At 43.8% G+C, this 21,001-nt stretch overlaps 1 protein-coding gene across 3 annotated transcripts in view; it reads left to right on the top strand.

Annotated features, from left to right (window-relative positions):
• Positions 1 to 21,001, top strand: part of SNTG2 (syntrophin gamma 2) — a 417,829-nt gene that overhangs the window by 180,713 nt on the left and 216,115 nt on the right. For all 3 annotated transcript variants that reach the window (XM_024242487.2, XM_063713807.1, XM_054548457.2), the window contains exons 5-6: positions 2,620 to 2,663; positions 2,766 to 2,807. In XM_024242487.2, the coding sequence (XP_024098255.2) occupies positions 2,620 to 2,663; positions 2,766 to 2,807 (86 nt within the window). The remainder of the gene's footprint in view (positions 1 to 2,619; positions 2,664 to 2,765; positions 2,808 to 21,001) is intronic.

Raw genomic sequence — 21,001 nt, 5'->3', positions numbered from 1 at the left:
GCACTCAGACAGATGCGGGGCTGCAATTCATCATCTCATTAAACCCCAGGCCCTGCAGAAAAGTCTGGGTCCAGGGAGGCTGCTGACCCACGGGCTCAGCACTGCCCTATGTGAGTTTTTCTGCTGTCTGGAGGCGGCTTCTGACCAACTCTAGAGCAAAATAGACCTCACTGTGTTAGTTCCAGACAAGAAATGGCCGCTCCATTTTGAAAACCCTAGATACCATTCTTTTCAGGGAATTTGGTTATGCATTTTGGTGCCTGGCTCTGGACAGTCATTTTTTTCTGCTGTTCTGTAGGATCTCAGGCACACATGTGGCTTGTTGACAAAACAAAATTCTGCTTTCTGCTTTAGGTTAGAAGAGTCAGATGCGTCTTCATTGACTTTCATTAAACAAAGAGATTAAGTCATTTACTGTGAGTGATTACCATAGGTTTTATTTTAAAAACACATTACCTTGGCCAGGCGTGGTGGCTCACTTCTGTAATCCCAGCACTTTGGGAGGCTTAGGCGGGCAGATCACCTGAGGTTAGGAGTTCAAGACCAGCCTGGCCAACGTGGTGGAATCCCGTCTCTACTAAAAATACAAAAAAATTAGCAGGGTGTGGTGGTACATGTCTGTAATCCCAGCTACTTGGAGGCTAAGGCAAAAGAATCGCTTGAACCCAGGAGGCAGAGGTTGCCGTGAGCCAGGGTCGCGCCATTGCACTCCAGACTGGGTGACAAGAGCGAGACTCCGTCTCAAAACAAAACAAAAAAACAAAAACATTATCTCCTGCACTAGATTTGTTCAATGACAATAACTACTTTCCATTTAGTAGCTAAAGTTTGTTTTGTAAAAATCAATGCATCTAAATGCACAGAGATTTTTATTTTCTATAGGTCCATTCAGACCATGGGGTAAAATACTTTGATAAGAACAACCTTATCTCTATTAGATAAGGTTAGACAAGCTGAAGCTTAGTTTCCGATGCGTCAGGTAGGTATTTAATAAAGGTGGTGCTTCTTAAACTAAATATTGAGAATTATGATGATTAATTGACTTGGACCTTGTTTTTATCATATGTAATTTTCTGCACTTTTATAGCATCCATATTAATGATATGATCTATATAATCACTACCGCATGTGTAATTTCACATGGAATCCACATATTCTGTGTGTACTTTCTTCTGTTAGCCTTTGATTCCCTTAAAATTTAGGCTTGTAATGCTTCTGAGACCCCGGCTCAAGAGTCCATTATTCCAGATAATCAATAAATGTTTTCAGGATGCAGCCCACCCTCGTGTGGCTAGAGAGGGGAACAACAGCATGCGAAGAACTGAGAGACAGAGACAGAAAGAGACAGAGAGACACAGAGACAGTGAGAGACACCGAGAGGGAGGGGGGCAGTTTGAACACAGGGAGACGGCGCAGGAGAGAACAGCTGCCACCACTGCATGGGCCACAGCAGCTTTGCTATGCACAGTTTCGGTGCAAATGAGAACTTTATTTGGATCGCTTAACATCAGTACCATTGCTGTACAGAATCGGTACCATTACATACAGTGATATGAAAACTATAGTTTCAATACGATTTAATATTTGCTAAACACTAGAAGTAATATTTAGAATTGACATTTAATCTGTATATAGTTTGTCAAGAGCATTCCCACTTTCAAAGAACAGGTTATTACTTGTTTTCCACTATTTAAACAAAGAGTTAAAATTGAAACAAACCTATATGAAGGCAAAAATTGGGGAAAAAAGCCTTAGCTTTTGTGCAGATTTGTTCAGTCGTATTGAATGGGGCTCTCTCTGCCTCTCTGACAATGGAAAGGTTAAGTGAAAACATGCCACATAGATTATACTCAAACTTTCTCATACAAAGTTTTTCTCTTTGTTGCCTTTAATATTCTAGGTACAGTCGTTTTGATCAGAGCTGTCTGTGTATGTTTGCTTATGAGAATGAGGGGAAATGCTAAGTGGCTGTGGGAATTCCTTGTTTATTGCACACTTAATGAAATATGTGCATTAGACTTTCCATATCCTGTAATGAAACCCTCTATTAGGAGGAAGTGACATTTGTTTTCCACACTAAACAACTCCTGTGACTGGAAGGCAACTCTCTTAATGCACGTAAATCAATCTAGCTTTCCTTAGGAAGTGGCCGCCTATTGCTATGTGTTGACATTTCCCACACCCCTGTGGACACATGCACACACACATCCATGTGTACACACAGGCACACACATCAACAGATTCACACGCTCAGACTCGCAAATACCCATGCATGCCACCCACACCCGCGCGTGCACACCCATCTGCACCTGCACACACATCTCACGTGGACACGTGCACACACACATCCATGTGTACACACAGGCACACACATCAACAGATTCACACGCTCAGACTCGCAAATACCCATGCATGCCACCCACACCCACACATGCACACACATGCGTACATTCACACCCATCTGCACCTGCACACATAAACACACATCTACTCACGTGGATACACGCACACTCATGTGGCCACTTCAGCTACTGCAAGCACTGTGCTTAAATGACTGTCATAACAAAGCATGTCACTGAGATTTCTCTTAACACTGTTGCCACTTTTGCCACCCTGCAGCTGACCAGACAGGGATGTTGTTCGTAGGAGATGCTGTTCTGCAGGTCAGTATTGTACACGTTAATCCTTAACTTGATTGCATTTTTATTTTTAACTTGTATTAATCAATTATTATTCTCAACATTCTTACTTTGTCATCTGTTCAGGTTAATGGCATACATGTAGAAAATGCAACTCATGAAGAAGTGGTAAGTGAATTACATTTTATAGTTGTTCTGTTTATTATTCTTTTATTTGAATTATTTGTCTCTATAATTTATATTTCACTGAGTCTATCCATAGATGCAGTCTTAGAATTGGAAACAAAGCTTAAAAGGTTTAGTAAATCGTGTTACAAAAGGACCTTAATAAACTGCCCACTGTCGACTGTTGTGTGCTGACTGGGGCACTTCACAAGCATTCCCGTCAGGGATCCTCACAAATGCTGTAAAATACACTTGATGAAGCCCATGTTGAACACAAGAGCACTGGAACTCAGGGAGCAGGTGACTCACCCGGGATTCTTATAGCGTTATCATGGTGCTGAGCACAGGAGGTGTCAGGGCTTCACAGGGTCTCCCCGTACCTCCCGGACGCTGGAGGCTGCAGGGCCTTCGCGCCTTTGCTCCCCGTTGGCTGGCGGCAGCACGTGTGCATAGAATGTGTGCCGTGGAGGACGCCAGGTGAGACCTCTGAGGATCACATAAGATGTGGGGGTCAGGATGCATTTGGTGTAGGATGCCTTCCATGGAGATGAGCTTTCTCCAGTGTCACGTCAGGTTAGGCGGATGAAACAGACATCTGTCCCCGAGGTACTCATTCTGGCTGTTGGGAAGAGAAGCCGAGTGCAGCCTCACCATGGGGCTGATGCCAGGAAGCATGTGGTGGGGACGCATGGTCAGTCTGGTGCCTGCGGGGTGGGGGCAGAGGTGGAGACGGTATTACAGCTGAGAGATGAGGTGGAGGGCGAAGCGGGTGAGATGCCTGGCAGAGCAGTCCCTATGCCGATAAGTGACCTGGGGGACACAGGGTCAAGGGGAGAGGCAGCGGAGCCGAGTCCAGGACGCATGCCTGGGGCCCAAGGCAGCCAGCAGAGCCCTCATGGGAGTTTAATTCTGTGAGTTGCAGCAAAAGGCAAGCAGGCTGGTAATTTAACTTGTCCCACGAAGATTAATAGGCATGCGCTCATTTCTTCTTCAGTGTTTGTCTTTAGGAAGGGCAAACAGCCCTAGTACCCAAAAGTCACCCCATCTGCATAGCAGTAAATTTCCGTGAAACCAAGGCAGGCACATGCAGCAGTCTGTAATTAAATGGGGCCCTAATACCCAAAAGTCACCCCATCTGCATAGCAGTAAATTTCCATGAAACCAAGGCAGGCACATGCAGCAGTCTGTAACTAAACGGGGAATCGCTTCCTACACGCTCACTCAGAATTCATCTGTGTCTTCATTCAAGATGTGTAGTTATCAACCTCTAATTTGTGCTGGGCGGAGGATAGAGTCACAACAAGGATCAGCATATTTCTTGGCCTCCAAAGCCAGAAAGTCTCGAGTGGATGAAGTGCTGTTATCCTTTTGCTTATTGTGGGAAAACACATCACAATTGAAAGAGAGGCAAGACACACCTTCATGACTTCTAGCCCAGAGAGAGTAAAATTCTTGTGAGCAACAGTTTTTTTGTTTGTTTGTTTTGTTTTGTTTTGTTTTGTTTTTGAGACAGAGTCTTGTTCTGTCGCCCAGTCTGGAGTGCAGTGGCATGATCTCGGCTCACTGTAACCTCTGCCTCCCGGGTTCAAGCAATTCTGCCTGCCTCAGCCTCCCGAGGAGCTGGGATTATAGACGCCCACCACCATGCCTGGTTAAATTTTGTATTTTTTTTTAGTAGAGATGGGGTTTTCCCATGTTGGCCAGGCTGGTCTTGAACTCCTGACCTCAGGTGATCCGCCCACCCTGGCCTCTCAAAGTGCTGGGATTACAGGTGTGAGCCGCCACACTCGGTCACAACAAATTTTTGCACCAGTTGCTCACAACTGTAATCCAAGTACTTTGGGAGGCCTAGACAGGAGGATCACTTGAGGCCAGAGGTTCAAGTCCAACCTGGGCAACATAGCAGGACCTGTCTCTACAAAGTAAAAACAAAATCTAGTCAGGCCTGGTGGCACATACTTGTAGTCCCAGCTACTCAGGAGGCTGAGGTGGGAGGAATATCTTGAGCCAAGGAGTTTGACGCTGCAGTGAGCTATTGTGGCTCCCTACACTGCAGTCTGGGCAATAGAATGAGACTCCATCTCAAAAAAAAAAAAATTTCCGGTAAATTATATATGAATCATACAAATGGAGCTATTACAAGATTGGACTGATACAAATATACTTTTTGAACCAAACTGATCATATCATATGTCTACATTCTTATGTGATACAAAATAAATTATTAGAGAAATGCTAATGAGACATATAATCTCAATTTTTCAGATGCATAAAGTTCATTAAAATGCTAAAATTCTAAAAGACTTATAAATCATATGGTTTCACTTCCTCATTTTTCAGAGTAAATTCTGGCTTCAATTAATTCTAAAAGAAAAATGTCAGTTCTACTGAATGCAAAGAATCCTTTGTAATATAAAAACTAGATTTACCTCCACAAAGTGAATCTTATTCACTCTACTGCTTTGGAAAATTTTACTACTTTAAGTTGTTAAAACATCTTAATACACATAAATGCATATACATTAACATATAGTTTCCCCTTTTTAATACATCTGTGTATTTTCATCCCCATTGGCGTATAATACTGTAGCAGCTGCAGCCGAGTAAACTGCCCGTATGTTCACTGGGCAAATTCTGAGACATGTCTTTCTTCAGAGAAAAAGGGAGATCGATGATGGCTGTCACTCAGTGTGACATCCCTGCGCAGACGCAGATTGGGATGTCTGGGGGGCGGGCAGCAGGAGCTGCCGGTTCCTCTCGTCCCTGTACCTGGTCTGTGATGGTATCACTGATCCCGAGTGAGGAGCTCTGGGAGGTGGCGGGCTGCTCTCCAGCGCCCCCACAGGCAGGGCGTAGAACAACAGCCTGGCAGGGCCACAGCGAGGCTGGTGTGTTCTGCCTTTGATCACCCCAGGGCATCTCAGAGCAAGAAACTTTACAGATTGTCATTTTTCTACAGTTCAGTGGGAAATTTTAAAAAGATGTCTCAAATGTTAAAGTAAGATATTGTAATAGAAAATTACTTCTAGTCTAAGTTACAGTCTAAGTTCTTAAGTGCCAGCCACTAACACCTTTCACGGAGCTACCTTTTTAAATTTAAATTAGTCCTTTTAAAAAACACGTTTCAGTCACCTATAGTAGCTTTTACTATGATTAAGAACTCATGGCAGATCCTGCCTGTATATGATTTTGAACTTAACTGTTAGAAATAAAGTTGACATCTTATGTTGGGAAAAATGGTGTGGACACTGAGCAGAAAGGAACCTTCCAAATCATCTATTTTGAACAGCAGCTCAGGGCGGGAAGCCCCATTCACAGAAATTGGCTCTGACAGTTTACTCAGCAGACCATGGAGACTTCATTCCATGTTAGCAGAAGCAGGAGTTCCTAATACAGAGCTGAAGCTTGCTTTCCTGTTACGCCAGGTTTTCCATTTAACGACATGTGTTATGCTTAATACTGAAACAGGACATTACATCCCGTGTAAGCAAGGCCTTTTTCCTCAAGAATGAGTACGTTCTGGCCTCGGTGCCAGAACACAAAGTATGCTATTGCCATTCAAAGGCAGGCTGTTTCTGGCAATGTGTGCTAACAGCTAGAAACTGCAGGAGAAAGAATCACTGGCCATTTTTGTAGCTGTTTACTAGGTATCAGGGACATTTTTGATTTGCTCTGGGATACAGAACACATCTGGGACAATAGCTGGAAGTGGAGTTCCATCTGTTGATATTTACAATAGAGCACTCCCTTGCTAATAATTTATTTGATTTCTGCCTGAGTCAAGAGGCAATTGAAAGAAATGTAATAAAAATTACCTCCTCCACATCTTTCAAGTCTTCCCTACAGCATGGCTTTTGGTTTTCCGTTTTCCGTTTTCCAAAGGAAAAGCCATTCTAGGATGTCCAGTCACCCAACCGTGATGGGCCTGAATCCAGGGGTCCAGACACCAACATGGAGGTTCCACCAGTAGGACACATATCTGTTCAGCTCTGTACTCAGAGGGGAGATAAAGAGCCCCAAGGTGTGTTTAGGGCCCTGAGACAAGTGTGGGATGAGTCCAAGACAAAGGCAGCTGTCCCCCAACCCACATTAGTCCCACATTATGACAGGGGCCATGGTGGGCACTGGGGCTCCAAGGACGTGGCATCGCCCCAGAGCCAGGGTACAGCAGCTCTTTATCCACCACTCATAGTTGTGAATCTCTGCTTTACGGAGGCGAACAGGAAGATCTGCAGTGCAAAGGGTTGGTGGGCTTTCCTCAAACAGACTTGGACTTCCCTTTATTCAGGGCTGCAGTTCTGGGAACTGACTCTCTCCCTGAAATTGATTGAGATCCCAGGCCTCTTTACTGTGGTAAGTCCAGTCTCTATCCACCTGACCTGGAGATTTTTCACCTATGCAAATCAATTACAACCGCAATGTGTTTCCCATCTGTTTCAATCCTAAGAGCTCCATGATCAATTAGCCATGGCTAGATAGATCTGCAGGTCAAACCATCAGCCCTGCCGCCCATGAAGGGAACCAACCCACCTGGTCTGAAGGTTCAGTGCTGCTGCCTGGGCTCTGCCATCCCGTCCAGGGTCCACCATCTCTTTGGACTCCAGGAGCCACCTTCAATGGTGGCATAGCCCAGTACCATGCCTGCTCAGCAGGAAAGTGCCACAGCAGAGTTTCTTGGATGCTGGAGCCTTCCTCACTTAGGGTTTTTTCAATTTTTTGGCAAAGAAGTGAATGTAGATTCAGCAAGGGAGCAGGTATGGGAGTATGCACCGTACTTCCATAACCCTTTGAATTCCTTCTAGGACCGCACACCAAGGAAGCTATGGTAACTCAACCTCACTTAGTGTGGCCACTGTGAGTCCTGATGTTAGTCAACTAACCAAGGAAACCAATAGAGTCTCTCTCAAGTAATTAAACAAATTCAGTCCAGAATCTCTAGTCATTCAATCTAGAATCTCCAGTCATTCAATCCAGAATCTCTAGTCATTGCACCCATATTAATACATTTGGTCTAATCCAACAGAGGATTCTACAGCCCTAAACACATATTCCCATGCACAATCAAAAGTTCATTTCTGCCATTGTCATGACCATTGCATTGCAATTCTTTAGATATGCATGGGATAGCTCTTCTGAAATTAGGCTTCATAATAAGATTTGGGGCTAGTTATGAGACTAGAAATATGGGGAGTGGCCAGGTGCATATTGAGGAAAGTCAGCATTGTCCTGCTAAATTGTTGCCTCAGAAAACATAATTCTAGGACCTTTGAGCAACAGTGACTGCCGGTAGGGGAGGAAGAGGAAGGAAAGTCAGTAGGATATGAATGTGCAAAAGGGACACAGACATGCTGGGATCTGTTCTCATTCCCACTCTTTGCCCATCAATGCCCTAACTGTAGAGAGACTCACTGCCTGATAGACAGAATTACTCAGCCACCTGCAAAATCAGATGTGGGCTTGAGTTTTCAGAAGTCTTAACTCTGTAGTTACAAGAAATAAGGAATCATTTCAGGGAAATCCTGAAGCTCTCTAGTGCTCCACTCATGCCTTAAAGTGGAAACATGAGTCCCTGGGCCTTGTCATTGTCTTTCTCCATGTTCTCCACTGCAGCTTTAAGCAGCCTTCTGCCCTTACCCAGCACTAAACTCTACCCACTAGGATTTGGTCAGGAAAATGGGAGCAGCTCCAGGAATTCCAGCTGTAACAGTTTGAAGATGGGGATAAACGGGTTCTTACCAAGTTGGGATTGCTGGAATGCAAAGGGCAGAGAATCTGCTGTCGAAAATATGATATTCGGCCAATGTCAGTGGCTCACTCCTGTAATCCCAGCAACTTTGGGAGGCCGAGGCAGGTGCATTACTTAAGGTCAGGAGTTTGAGGCCAGCCTGGTCAACATGGTGAAACCCTGTCTCTACTAAAAATATTTTAAAAAGTTAGCTGGGAATGGTGGCGGATGCCTATAATCCCAGCTACTCAGGAGGCTGAGGCAGGAGAATTGCTTGAGCCCAGGAGGCAGAGGCTGCAGTGAGCAGAGATCATGCCACTGCACTCCAGCCTGGGCGACAGAGCGAGACTCTGTCTCAAACAACAAACAACCCCCCACCGAAAAAGAAAATATTATATTCAAAAACTATAAAACTGTCCGTTCTTAAGAGGAAAAGAAACAGAAATTTAATGTAATTCTCATGAAAACTCTGGAATGCTTGCACATCTCCCACAGTCGACAGTGTTGAAGCTGTGGCTCTCAGGACACGCTAGGTAGCCCCACAGATCCATTTGCCTAAGGGTGTGCTTATCTGACTTCAAAAACGGTTGTGGCGTCTGCTCTTTACCTCCCAAATCTTTAATGAATTTCTTTCAGCTAACTCTCACCCTGAGACATATGGGAAAGGATCTGGAGAAACATAGAACCTGGTTTCTCTTTCTGCTTTGAGAAGGGAAATGGAGGGTTGCTGAGTTGACAACGGACAACCCACCAGCCTTAAGAGTACAACTGGTCAGAAATGGATAGACCCACCAGGCAGAAATCAGAAAGGACATAACAAATTTCAACAGCATCATCAATCCACTGCATATAATGGACATCTGCAGACTACTTCACCCAACAACAGCAGAATAACCTTCTTCTGAAGATCACATGAAGAATTCACCAAGACAGACCACATTCTGGGCCATAAAAACACATTTTAACAAATTTAAAAGAACAGATATTGTGTCAGTCTGTTCTCACATTGCTGATGAAGACATACCTGAGACTAGGTAATTTATAAAGAAAAAGAGGCTTAATAGACTCACAGTTCTACGTGGCTGGGGAGGCCTCAGAATCATGGTGGAAGGCAAAAGGCACATCTTACATGGTGGCAGACAAAAGAGAATGAGAAACAAGCAAAAGGGGTTTCCCCTTATAAAACTGTCAGCTCTCATGAGACTTACTCACTACCACAAGAACAGTATGGAGGAAACTGCCACCATGATTCAGTTACCTCCCACCAGGTCCCTCCCATAACACATGGGAATTATGGGAGCTACAATTCAAGATGAGATTTGGGTGGGGACACAGCCAAACCATATCAGATATTGTACAGTGTCTGCTCTTAAAACAAAATGAAGTTAAACTAGAGATCAATAACAGATAGCTGGGAAGTCACAAAATGCTTGGAGAGTAAACAGTACGCTTCTAAATAACACACTGGTCAAAGAAGAAATCTCAATAGAAATCTTAAAAATATTTTCAACTAAAACAAAATAATACAACTTATCAAGATTTGTGGGATGCAGTGAAAGCAGTGATAAGAGAGAAATATATAGAATTGAAAGCATATATTAGAAGAAATGTCAAAATAAATTTTTTTTTCAACAGCAGGAGTGTATTTCCCCAAAGCTCTAAGCTTTCCCCTTAGGAAACCAGAAAAAGAGAAGCAGTTTAAACCCAATGTAAGTAGAGGAAAATAAAAGATGAAAATTAGAGAAGAAATCAGGGACTGAAGACAGAAAATCAAGATAGGAAAAAAAAGCTATTTCTTTGAAAATATAAATAAACTTATAAGCCAATAGCTAGGCTACATATGCAAAGAGAAAACACAAGTTAATAATATTAGAAATCAAAGAGAGGATATTACTATAGATTCTATCGACATTACGTACACCTCTATGCCGACAAATTTGATAACCTGGATGAAATGCACCAATTCCTTAAAAAACACAATCTGCCAAAACTTACACAATAAAATGCAGTCTAGATTGGCCTACATCTATTAAATGAATTAAATCAATAGTTAATAACTTTCTCAAAAAGAAAGTGCCAGGCCAGACGGGTTCCCTGGTGAGTTCTACCAAACATTACAGCAGAAATTATACCAATTGTCTACAATCACTTTCAGAGAATAGAAGCAGAAGGAACACTTCCTAGTGCATTCCATGAGGCCAGATTTATCACAATACCAAAACCAGATGAAGACATTATGAGAAAAGAAAATTATAGACCAATATCTCTCATGAACATAGATGCAAAAAATCCTCAACAAAATATTAGCAAATGGAATTCAACAATGTATAAAAAGAATTACACACCACAACCAAGTGGGATTTTTTGCAGCTATGCAAGACTAGTTCAGCATTTGGAAATTAATGTAATTCATCACATTAAACTAAAGAAGAAAACCCTAATGATCATATAAATGGATGCAGGAAAAGCATTCCCCAAAACCCAACATCCGTTTATGATATAAACTCAGTAAGCTAACAGTAGAGAAGGACCTTCTTAACTTGATAAAGATTAACTACAAAAAATCCCACAGCTAACATCATAGATAATGGTGAGAAACTAGATGATTTCCCACCAAGATCAGGAACAATACAAGGATGTCCCTTCTCATCAGTTCTTTTCAACATCATACTGAAAGTCCTTGGATGTGGAATGCAGGGTTATTTATTATACACAATTTAATTGCCTTGCTTGATACCAGAAATGAAAAACTGGACTTTGAAATTTAAAAAGCACAATACCATTTACATTAGCACTAAAAGAAATAAATTACTTAGGTGTAAATATAACAAAATATGTATAATGTCTAAATGAGGTGAACTACAAAACTCTGATGAAAGAAATCATAGAAAAAAATTAATGAAGAAGATAGTCTATGTTCATGAATAGGGAGACTCAATATTGTTAAGATTTCAGTTCTCTCCAACTTGATCTGTAGATTCAATACGATATCAACCAAAATTCTAGTAAAAAGTTTTGTGGATATTGACAAATTGATTCTAAAGTTTATATGGAGATGGAAAGACTAGAATAGCCAATGCAGTATTGAAGTAGAACAAAGTTTGAGGCTTGACACTTCCTGACTCTAAGACTTACTATAAAGCTAATTTAATCAAGACAGTGTGGTATTGGTGCAAGAACAGACAAATAGATTAATGGAATGTAATAGCCCAGAAGTAGAACCACATAAATATAGTCAACTTCTCCTTCACAGAAGAGCAGAAACATTATAATGGGGAAAAGGCAGTCTTCAACAAATGGACGTCTACATGCACAAAAATGAATCTAGACATAGACCTTACACCCTCCCTAAAAATGGAGGACCATGGGACCAGCTGCAGAAATGAGAAGTGTAATTGTCATGAGTATTTCCTCCTCCTTTTGTTAAAAGCATGTTCGTGCATGTATACACTTGTACTAAGAAAATATCTTCACTTTATTTCCTTTCTCCTTTATCATGTGACATAAGATTTATTGACTTCATATCAGCATTTAAGTATTGTTAACTTTATATAATAACATTTGGGTTGGGGATTGGTGCATTTCCAGTTGTACGAAGGATAGTTGTATTATGTTAGGTATAATTATAACCTCATTATTGTCTATATTTGAGGATTATTTTTGATCTCAGGAGATGTATATGGATTCAAGTTGACAAGGGGTGGGCTTGTGATGGTTAATACTGAGTGTCAACTTGGTTGGATTGAAGGATGCAAATTATTGATCCTCGGTGTGTCTGTGAGGGTGTTGCCAAAGGAGATTAATATTTGAGTCAGTGGGCTGGGAAAGGCAGACTCACTCTTAATTTGGGTGAGCACCATCTCATCAGCTGCCAGCATGGCCAGAATATAAAGCAGGCAGAAAAACGTGAAAAGCCTAGCTTGGCCTAGCCTCCCAGCCTACATCTTTCTCCCATGCTGGATGCTTCCTGCCCTCGAACATCAGACTTCAAGTTTTTCAGCTTTGGAACTCAGACTGGCTTCCTTGCTCCTCAGCATGCAGACGGCCTATTGTGGGACCTTGTGATTGTGTGAGTTAATACTCCTTAATAAACTCCCCTTACTATGTACATCTATCCTATTAGTTCTGTCCCTCTAGAGAACCCTGACAAATATCCAAGTATGGGGGGTAAGAGTCACCAAGAAAATCTGCAGATAATGATGTCAGTGGTTCCACGCAGGGAAGGAAATCTTTGATGGTCAACAGAGTGAGGCTAATGAGTAGCTGCAGTTGCGTGGCATGAAATGCGGTATTGCCCAGACATGATTCTTCCATGTGAAAGTAATTATCTTCACAAATATTATTCTGAAAACATTGCTGCTAATAACCATTAATTTTAAGTATATGAAATTTTCAGAGGCAATTGAAGCAATAGAGGTCTGAATGTGATTTTAAAAGAAGAGAGCCAATTACTTGAAGAATTCATCTGTTTTTGCATTATAAGGACCGAAGTAGTAACCTTGTCTGGAAGAGAGGTTGCTAGAATGAATGAGCTGGTGGTTGCATTTTTCTGGCTCCTTGTCGGCTTCCTCTACATGGAGCACTACTCGCTGCCGGAAAATCAGTCCCAGGGGCTGGTGCAATTTCAGGGGGACCTGCAGGAGGGTCAGGTCAGTGAGAGCAGAAACTGTCATTCCAAATGAAAGTGTTGGAAAACTGTGAAATACGGAATGACCTTAGTGATTTCCTGGTTGGTCCCACTCCTTATTTCCCACAGGGAGATGAGAGAGCCTGGCAGCTTTTCATGTTTGCAGGGACATGAAGGCGACATCACCTCGTGTTCCCGGGCCAGCCCAGGTGCATGCTTCACAGAAGTGGGAACCTGGAGCTGGGGAGGCTGCGGGGCTGCTGTGCTGCTGCTGTGCTGCTGCTGTGTGTGTTTTGTGTTAGGCCCAGCACCAGGCTGAGCAGGAGTCAGCTAAGGACCTGCCTGTGAGCTCTTCATGCTGAAGATGCCAGCTTGCTACAGCCCTCACTACTGACCTGTGTGTTACTGTGTTACCTGACACTAAGCCTGAGCTCCCAGGGCGAGATGCACCTGTGGTTTGGAAAGGGTTTCCTCCCGCTCCTTGTGTGATCACCCAGATGATGAAGCCAGCATGAGATGAGAGTCAACACATGGAGGGGCTGCTCTCTTGAGGCCCTTTGGATGTTCTTCCGAGCCAGACCCACACAGAGGGGCTTTCAAGAGTGAAGGAATGGAAACAAGGGAGTGAGGAGAGAAGGTGAAGGTGGAGGGAAGGGAGGAGGGGCCTTCCTGCTGGGCCCACCCTCTGCAGGTGCCTCCTGCCCTGGTGTCACATCCTGGCAGGTGCACCCTCTGCAGATAAAAGGGACAGGAGTCTCGAGGTCTCACAGCTGCTTGAGGCTTCTGGGCATCACCCCTTTCCCTAAAAATAACAAACAGTGACTGTTGTCAGGCACCATGGAGTGTACCCCTGGGTTACAGAATTATTCCCTGGAAGGTATTTAAAGCGAGTCTTGTGGACATGAGTTTGGAAAGTAAAGTAAATTATGGATTTCATGGTTCATACACCAGGGGTCGCTGGGCAAGTTGGCAGTTAGATTGAAATTAAAACATACATGTTCTTTTTGTCAGACGTGTGTGTGTGTGTGTGAGAGAGAGAGAGAGAGACATGGGGAGCAATGAGGCTTATGGGTGGGGAGGGTGAGAGTTTGTCAATGAGACCGTGTGGAGGTTGCAGCTCTGGGAATTGCCCCATAGCTGAGCTAAGTTTGTCTTTTCATTGTACAAAGGAAGAGATACTGAAAGTGGCCAAGGATTGTGAATAGGATTAGAAAAAAGGACAGTTGTGAATATACACAAGAGAAAGGAAGCAACAGCATCGGAAGATTAAAACTCTACTCAGGGTTTTGCCGCTTATTTTCGTCCATGAGCACATTACAAAATTACCAAGACCTCTGTGGGTTAATCTGTAAAGTCAAGTCCTAATGTGCTTTTCCCTGCAAGAATCTATGAGCAGCAGTGGTTTGGAAAAATCTATCCACCATGTCTTTTCTAGGTTCAGGTGGTAACATTATTCCTTTCCACCCTCAACAGATTGATGAAGTTGATTCGCTTTTTTTTTTAGATGGAGTCTGGCTCTGTTGCCCAGGCTGGAGTGCAGTGGCACAATCTCGGCTCACTGCAAGCTCCACCTCCCGGGTTCACGCCATTCTCCTGCCTCAGGCTCACGAGTAGCTGGGACTACAGGCGCCCGCCACCACGCCCGGCTAATTTTTTTGTATTTTTAGTAGAGATGGGGTTTCACTGTGTTAGCCAGGATGGTCTCGATCTCCTGACCTTATGATCCGCCCGCCTCGGCCTCCCAAAGTGCTGGGATTACAGGCCTGAGCCACCGCGCCCGGCCGAAGTTGATTAGCTTTTCATTTGACACTTCTCCGTTATTAAAATCGCACTCACGGATGAAATAATGTTCTTTAAATATTTCACAATCACAGATCTCTGAGCGAATAGTGACTTAATTTAACAGCAAGCATTTGAAGGTTTAGGGAACAATTTTGAGAGGCTGGTTTTAAATGCAGAGATCTCAGGAAAGGGAATCCCTGGTGGAGGTCTGTGTGGAACCCCATTCTCATAGTTCTAGTGTTCTAACAAGCAAACGCAGCTGTCATCTCCACTTGCCTCCTAGAGATCTGCGGGGCAGTGCTAACAAGCATCTTACTTTTTATCTATTGGGGATCGAAAAGGCTGTCTGTCACTCATGAGTGAGTGACATGTATAAAAGTAAATTTAGCTGTTTGCAGCCCATGAAGCTGGCTTTCCCTGCCACAGCACCAGTGGGCAGGCCTGGGCACACATCTGCATGAGGCATTTCATTGGCTCTAATTGGTGGGTGACCTGCAGCCCAGAGGGTCTTCCCTGGGGGCTTGGTGTGCGCCTCCTGATATATGGCCAGGAGGACAGAGCAGGGTGGGGTCAGGCCAAGATGAACAGGGAGGAGATGTTTTTCTGTTGTGAGAGAGCAAAACATGCTTATGGAATTCAGTTGATAAAAGTAACGGGGCATCCTGTGAAGTTTACTTAAGGACACAGAGATGGAAGAATGACCCGCTCAGCAGCAAATGTCGTGTTAGAGGATAAAGGTCAGAGTTTAGAGGGTCAGTATCTATGCCTGAGAGGCTTCAGCCTTTTCTGGTTGTGGAACAGAAGTTGTCAAGGGAAGACCAGACCTCTCATGAATAGCCCTGTGTGGAGGCAGCTGGGGTCGGCTCTGTCCAGGGGACCTGCCTGGAGCTGGGCTCCCTCCGTGTGCCCAGAGCAGCCACGTTGCTGCTGAACTGAGCTCCAGCCCCACAGAGCCTCATTCTCACCTGTGCTGTCCCTGGTGGGTTGTGGTTTGGGCTCAGTGACTGACACTCTCTGGGTGATGCATTTGAGTTGTCAAATTTGGGAGTGGTTTTTTCAAAACCTCTAATTACTGCTGAGTTAGAAAAGTATAGAATATGTGCTGTGATGAACAGTGGAAAGTATCAGTGAAAGTGCATGATTTTGGAAGAAACCAGCCTTAACTGCACAGTTACTGTTCCTTCAGTTGTTCTCATATTATGGAAATGAGCTCTGTCTTCAGCCCAAATGTAAGGCATGTGCGGGCTGAAATCAGGCTGCGTTCCCATCTGTACCAGCTCTGGGGTCAAGGTGTGCTCAGGACCCTGGTGCTGGCGGGCTGCCTCTGGGGGGTGTCTGTGGTCCCATCTGTGCCAGCTCTGGGGTCAAGGTGTGCTCAGGACCCCGGTGCCGGCAGGCTGTCTCTGGGGGGTGTCCCACACCTGTGCACAGCAGAGGGCTTTGTCATTTGCTGTTGGTTTGTTGGTGGTGCTTTGTTGTTTGTTGCTTGTTTGGCTCAAACATTTCCTAATGTTTTGTTTTCCCAGTGCTACCTTCTGATAAATGTTGAGACCCTTCTACCTGTTTCCAAAACTAGCCTCGCTCTTTTTGCAGAAACACCAGACACCAAACTGCAACTTTCCCCCTAGACTGAAGTGCGATGCCCACGTGTGCCCCTTGCTTGTGACCTCTGCATGTTTCTTCCACTCTAGGGACCTTCAATGCTTTCCTGTTCATATTTAGATTTTTGTGACTTATATTATTCTTTAGGCTGCTCTGAAAGCCTTTGTGTCCTGGATTTGCTGCTCGCCCTTTGCCCATGCATGCCGTACTTCTCATCACTTTGTTACTTTCATGAACTTGGTGATGATACAGATGAGCACAGCTGCTCACACTCTGCAGGGCACCTGCTCACATGATTTTACCTAATCCTCACAGCAACTGGAGAAAATGGGTGACTAGACGTTGTGTATAAGGGGCATAAATTGGGTTTTCAAGAGCACTAAGCATCAGAACTAAGAATTGAAAACAGATTTGCTCAATTCTAAGTCATTTCTACTATAATATACTCAATTTACTAAATTCTCAAAGATATCTAGAGAACAATTATTCAAATATTAAATACGTAAGCATTTATGGTCCTTCATTTGCTAACCACATAGTAAAATTTTGCTTTGTTTTGTTTTACACATCATGTGTAGTTCTGGCATTATTTATGTGGATTATAAAGAGATCATCAATGTACTGACTCCTAATTAGATGGTTACAGGCCAGGCAGTCAGTCAATCATGGTGTCCATTCTCGAATTGTGTGAACATGTAAGGTAGAGCAATTAGTCTTCAGCTCGTATTATGGACAATCTACCACTCTTATTTCAGGTATTATTTGATGATACCTGATATAGGATTGGTTAGGGCTCCACCAGAGAAACAGAGCGAGTAGGAAAGATATTGGATACACATGTGTATATGTGTGAGGCCGTGTGCGTGCTGGTGTGCATATACACGTGTACCTGTTTGTACTGCATGTACGTGTGAGGCCGTGTGCATGCTGGTGTGCATATACTCGTGTACCTGTTTGTACTGCATGTACGTGTGAGGCCGTGTGCATGCTGGTGTGCATATATACACGTGTACCTGTTTGTACTGCATGTACGTGTGAGGCCGTGTGCATGCTGGTGTGCATATATACACGTGTACCTGTTTGTACTGCATGTACGTGTGAGGCCGTGTGCATGCTGGTGTGCATATATACACGTGTACCTGTTTGTACTGCATGTACGTGTGAGGCCGTGTGCATGCTGGTGTGCATATACTCGTGTACCTGTTTGTACTGCATGTACGTGTGAGGCCGTGTGCATGCTGGTGTGCATATACACGTGTACCTGTTTGTACTGCATATATGTGTGCACCTCCAGGGGCATGTGCAGTATGTGCTTATGTCTGCATGTGCATGGATGCGTATATTCAGTGTGTGTGTACGTGTGTGTGCATGTGTATTCATGTGTGCACACGTATGTGTGTAGGTGTGTGTACATGTGCATGTGTGTATGTGTGCACATGTATACATCTGTGTGTGTTTGTGTGTAACATTTGTAGTTCAGGACCTCGGTCTGCAAACTCCTGAGAGGATCTGGGCCTTTATCCAGCAGGTAGATTTTCTTCTTCCTCAGAGAAATCTCACGTTTTGATCTTAAGGACCCAACTTACATTATTGAGGGTAATTTCATTTACTTAAAGTTAACTGATCATACATGTTAACCACATCTATAAAATACCTTCACAAGGCCAGGCATGGTGGCTCATGCCTGTAATCCCAGCACTTTGGGAGGCAGAGGTGGGCGGCTCACCTGAGGTCAGGAGTTCGAGACCAGCCTGGCCAACATGGCAAAACCCCATCTCTACTAAAAATACAAAAATTAGCCAGGTGTGGTGGCAGGTGCCTGTAATTCTAGCTACTCAGGAGGCTGAGGTGAGAGAATTGCTTGAACCTGGGAGGCGGAGGTTGCAGTGAGTCGAGATTGCACCATTGCACTTCAGCCTGGGCAATAAGAGCTGAACTCCATCTCAGGAAAAAAAAAAATGCCTTCACAACAACACCTAGACTGGTGTTTGGTTGAATAACTGGGCACTGCCCAGCCAAGTTGACCACAGGAAACTAACATTTATAGCCAGTAAGAAACCGTGACATCTTTTTTTTATTATTATTCATTTTTTTATTATACTTTAAAGTTTTAGGGTACATGTGCACAATGTGCAGGTTAGTTACATATGTATACATGTGCCATGTTGGTGTGCTGCACTCATTAACTCTTGTTACATGATGTTTATTTTAAAATATGTGAAGGAAAAGATCCACATTTTAAAAGATTGCATTATCGTTCTTTGAATGACACATCAAAAGGATCTGCCTCTGAATTATAAAGAAAATATTATATGATTAGGAATGTCAGTAAAATGTCTAAAAAGTGCATACACAGTCATCTCATGCCCAGGGATGGTGGCTCCACAAAGGGAAAGCCTCATGGAAAAGCTTAAATGCACTTGTCTAAGTGCATAGAGTGACTTAAATTCTGTGAATTTAATTATTCCCTGGCAATAACTTGTTCGTGTTTTACACATAATCTCTCCAAAGACAAGTGGATAATAACTAATTGCATGGAGCAATAAAATGCAGGTTATTTAAGGAAAAAAACATTATTGATTCTGAAAATGTTAGCTGTTTCTCAGTGCGGGTGATTGAAGACTAAATACGTTTTCCTAACTTCGAACAAAAATCGAAGTGCATCAGCTTGGGCACAATGCCCACGAGAGCTGGCCTGAGGTTGGCAACTGCTAAAATAGGGACTTAGCTGTGCCAGAGTGCAAATGTGGCTTCTGGGTGGAGATGTGTATTTAAGATCCAACCAAGAGGACTTCCAGGAACCAGCTATGAAATACAAAAGTCGAACAGAAATCTCTTGCAATGATTTTTTTTAAAAACGGAATTTTACTTATATAAGCAAAGAACAGGAAATCTTAAAAGTTTCAGAAAACCTTAGCGGATGCAAAGTGTCTTGAGCCAATGAGGAAGAGGGCAGGGAGCCAACAGGAAGCTTGATGGGAGCACAGGGAAAGGGTGCGGGCGGGGAGAGGCGGGAGGAGCATGGTTGGGGGGAGGAGGGCCCAGCCCCACAGAGGCTGACACTGGGGACCACCAGAGGCACTGGCTGCAGCTGCCATCACATGCAGCTGAGGTGCTGGCCCGGGCGTGGAGATGGCATCTTCCCAGAGGGTCCAGTTGTGCTGCCTGTCCTTCCAATTTTAAGGTGAGCGGGACAGGATACCAGAGCACAAGGCTTTCTATCGGAAGATGTTTAATAAGATTGAGCTTATGAATGAAAACTTAAAAGCTAACAATTTATAAAATAGAAAGTTCTACATATATGTTGAAAAATGCTGATGAGAATGTTGGGTTAAGGAGCAAGTGTGACAGACAATGTAGGTCAGATAAAATGAACAGCAAAAGGGCATAAGAAGAGAAAAAGTGAGGGATGGAGCACCTGCAGCATCGTGACAGTGACAACTTGTCATTGAATTATTCTGGAAGTTTACTGAAATTCTCATCAGATACCACTGCATGTCTAATGGATCAGCAAACTCCATAAATTAAAATACCGAAGAAGTAAGTGTAAACAAGATTAATTCTCCCTATTTAAGGAAAATGGACTCTCCTACTGGCTCACAAACTCAGAGCCCACCTTCTTTCTACCTCCAACACATACATCCCACACATACCACATATACCACACATATACACACACACAAACAACACATAGACATGCACACACCACACACCACACAAACACACATCACACACACACAAAGACATACCATGTACACCACACAGATACACAAACAACACATAGACATACACCACACATACACGTACACACCACACACATAAACACAAACCACACACACAGCACACACACCATAACACCCACATATACATCCGTCACAAACACACAGACACACCCCATACACACACGTAGACCACACACACACACACCACACATAAACACCATGCAAATATATATGGACATACACACACCACACACACATACCCACACCACACATACCATACACATACCCACATGTACGCACACATTCACACCACATGCATATACACATATGCACACCACACACACCATACATACATGTCCCACATTTCACATATGTGTACACACACACACCACACATACATGCCCCACACACCACATATGTACACACACAGACACAAGCATATTCCATCTGCCAGAGAAATACTTCAGCCAGTAAATTCAGACGGTTAGTACAGAAAGGAGAGGCAGCAATTTCAGTGCAAGTCCAAATTTCAGGGCTGAGCTCAGAGCCCCTGACGCCCTGTGTGCAAGAATCTGGACGCCAGCCCCGGCCGTGGTGGTGGGTGCCAGTGAGAGAGACGGCCACCTGCAAGTGCCTCTCCCATTGCTTGGGGGCCCTGCTGCTGGGCCAAGCGGGGCTCTGAGAAGGCTTCCCAATCACCCCCAAGCTTGGGGCTGAGAAAAGAGCTTCGTGGAGGTGC

This window comes from Pongo abelii, chromosome 12, assembly GCF_028885655.2.
Source record: "Pongo abelii isolate AG06213 chromosome 12, NHGRI_mPonAbe1-v2.0_pri, whole genome shotgun sequence".
NCBI classification, from domain to species: Eukaryota; Metazoa; Chordata; class Mammalia; order Primates; family Hominidae; genus Pongo; species Pongo abelii.
This window is presented reverse-complemented; position numbering and strand designations above follow the sequence as displayed.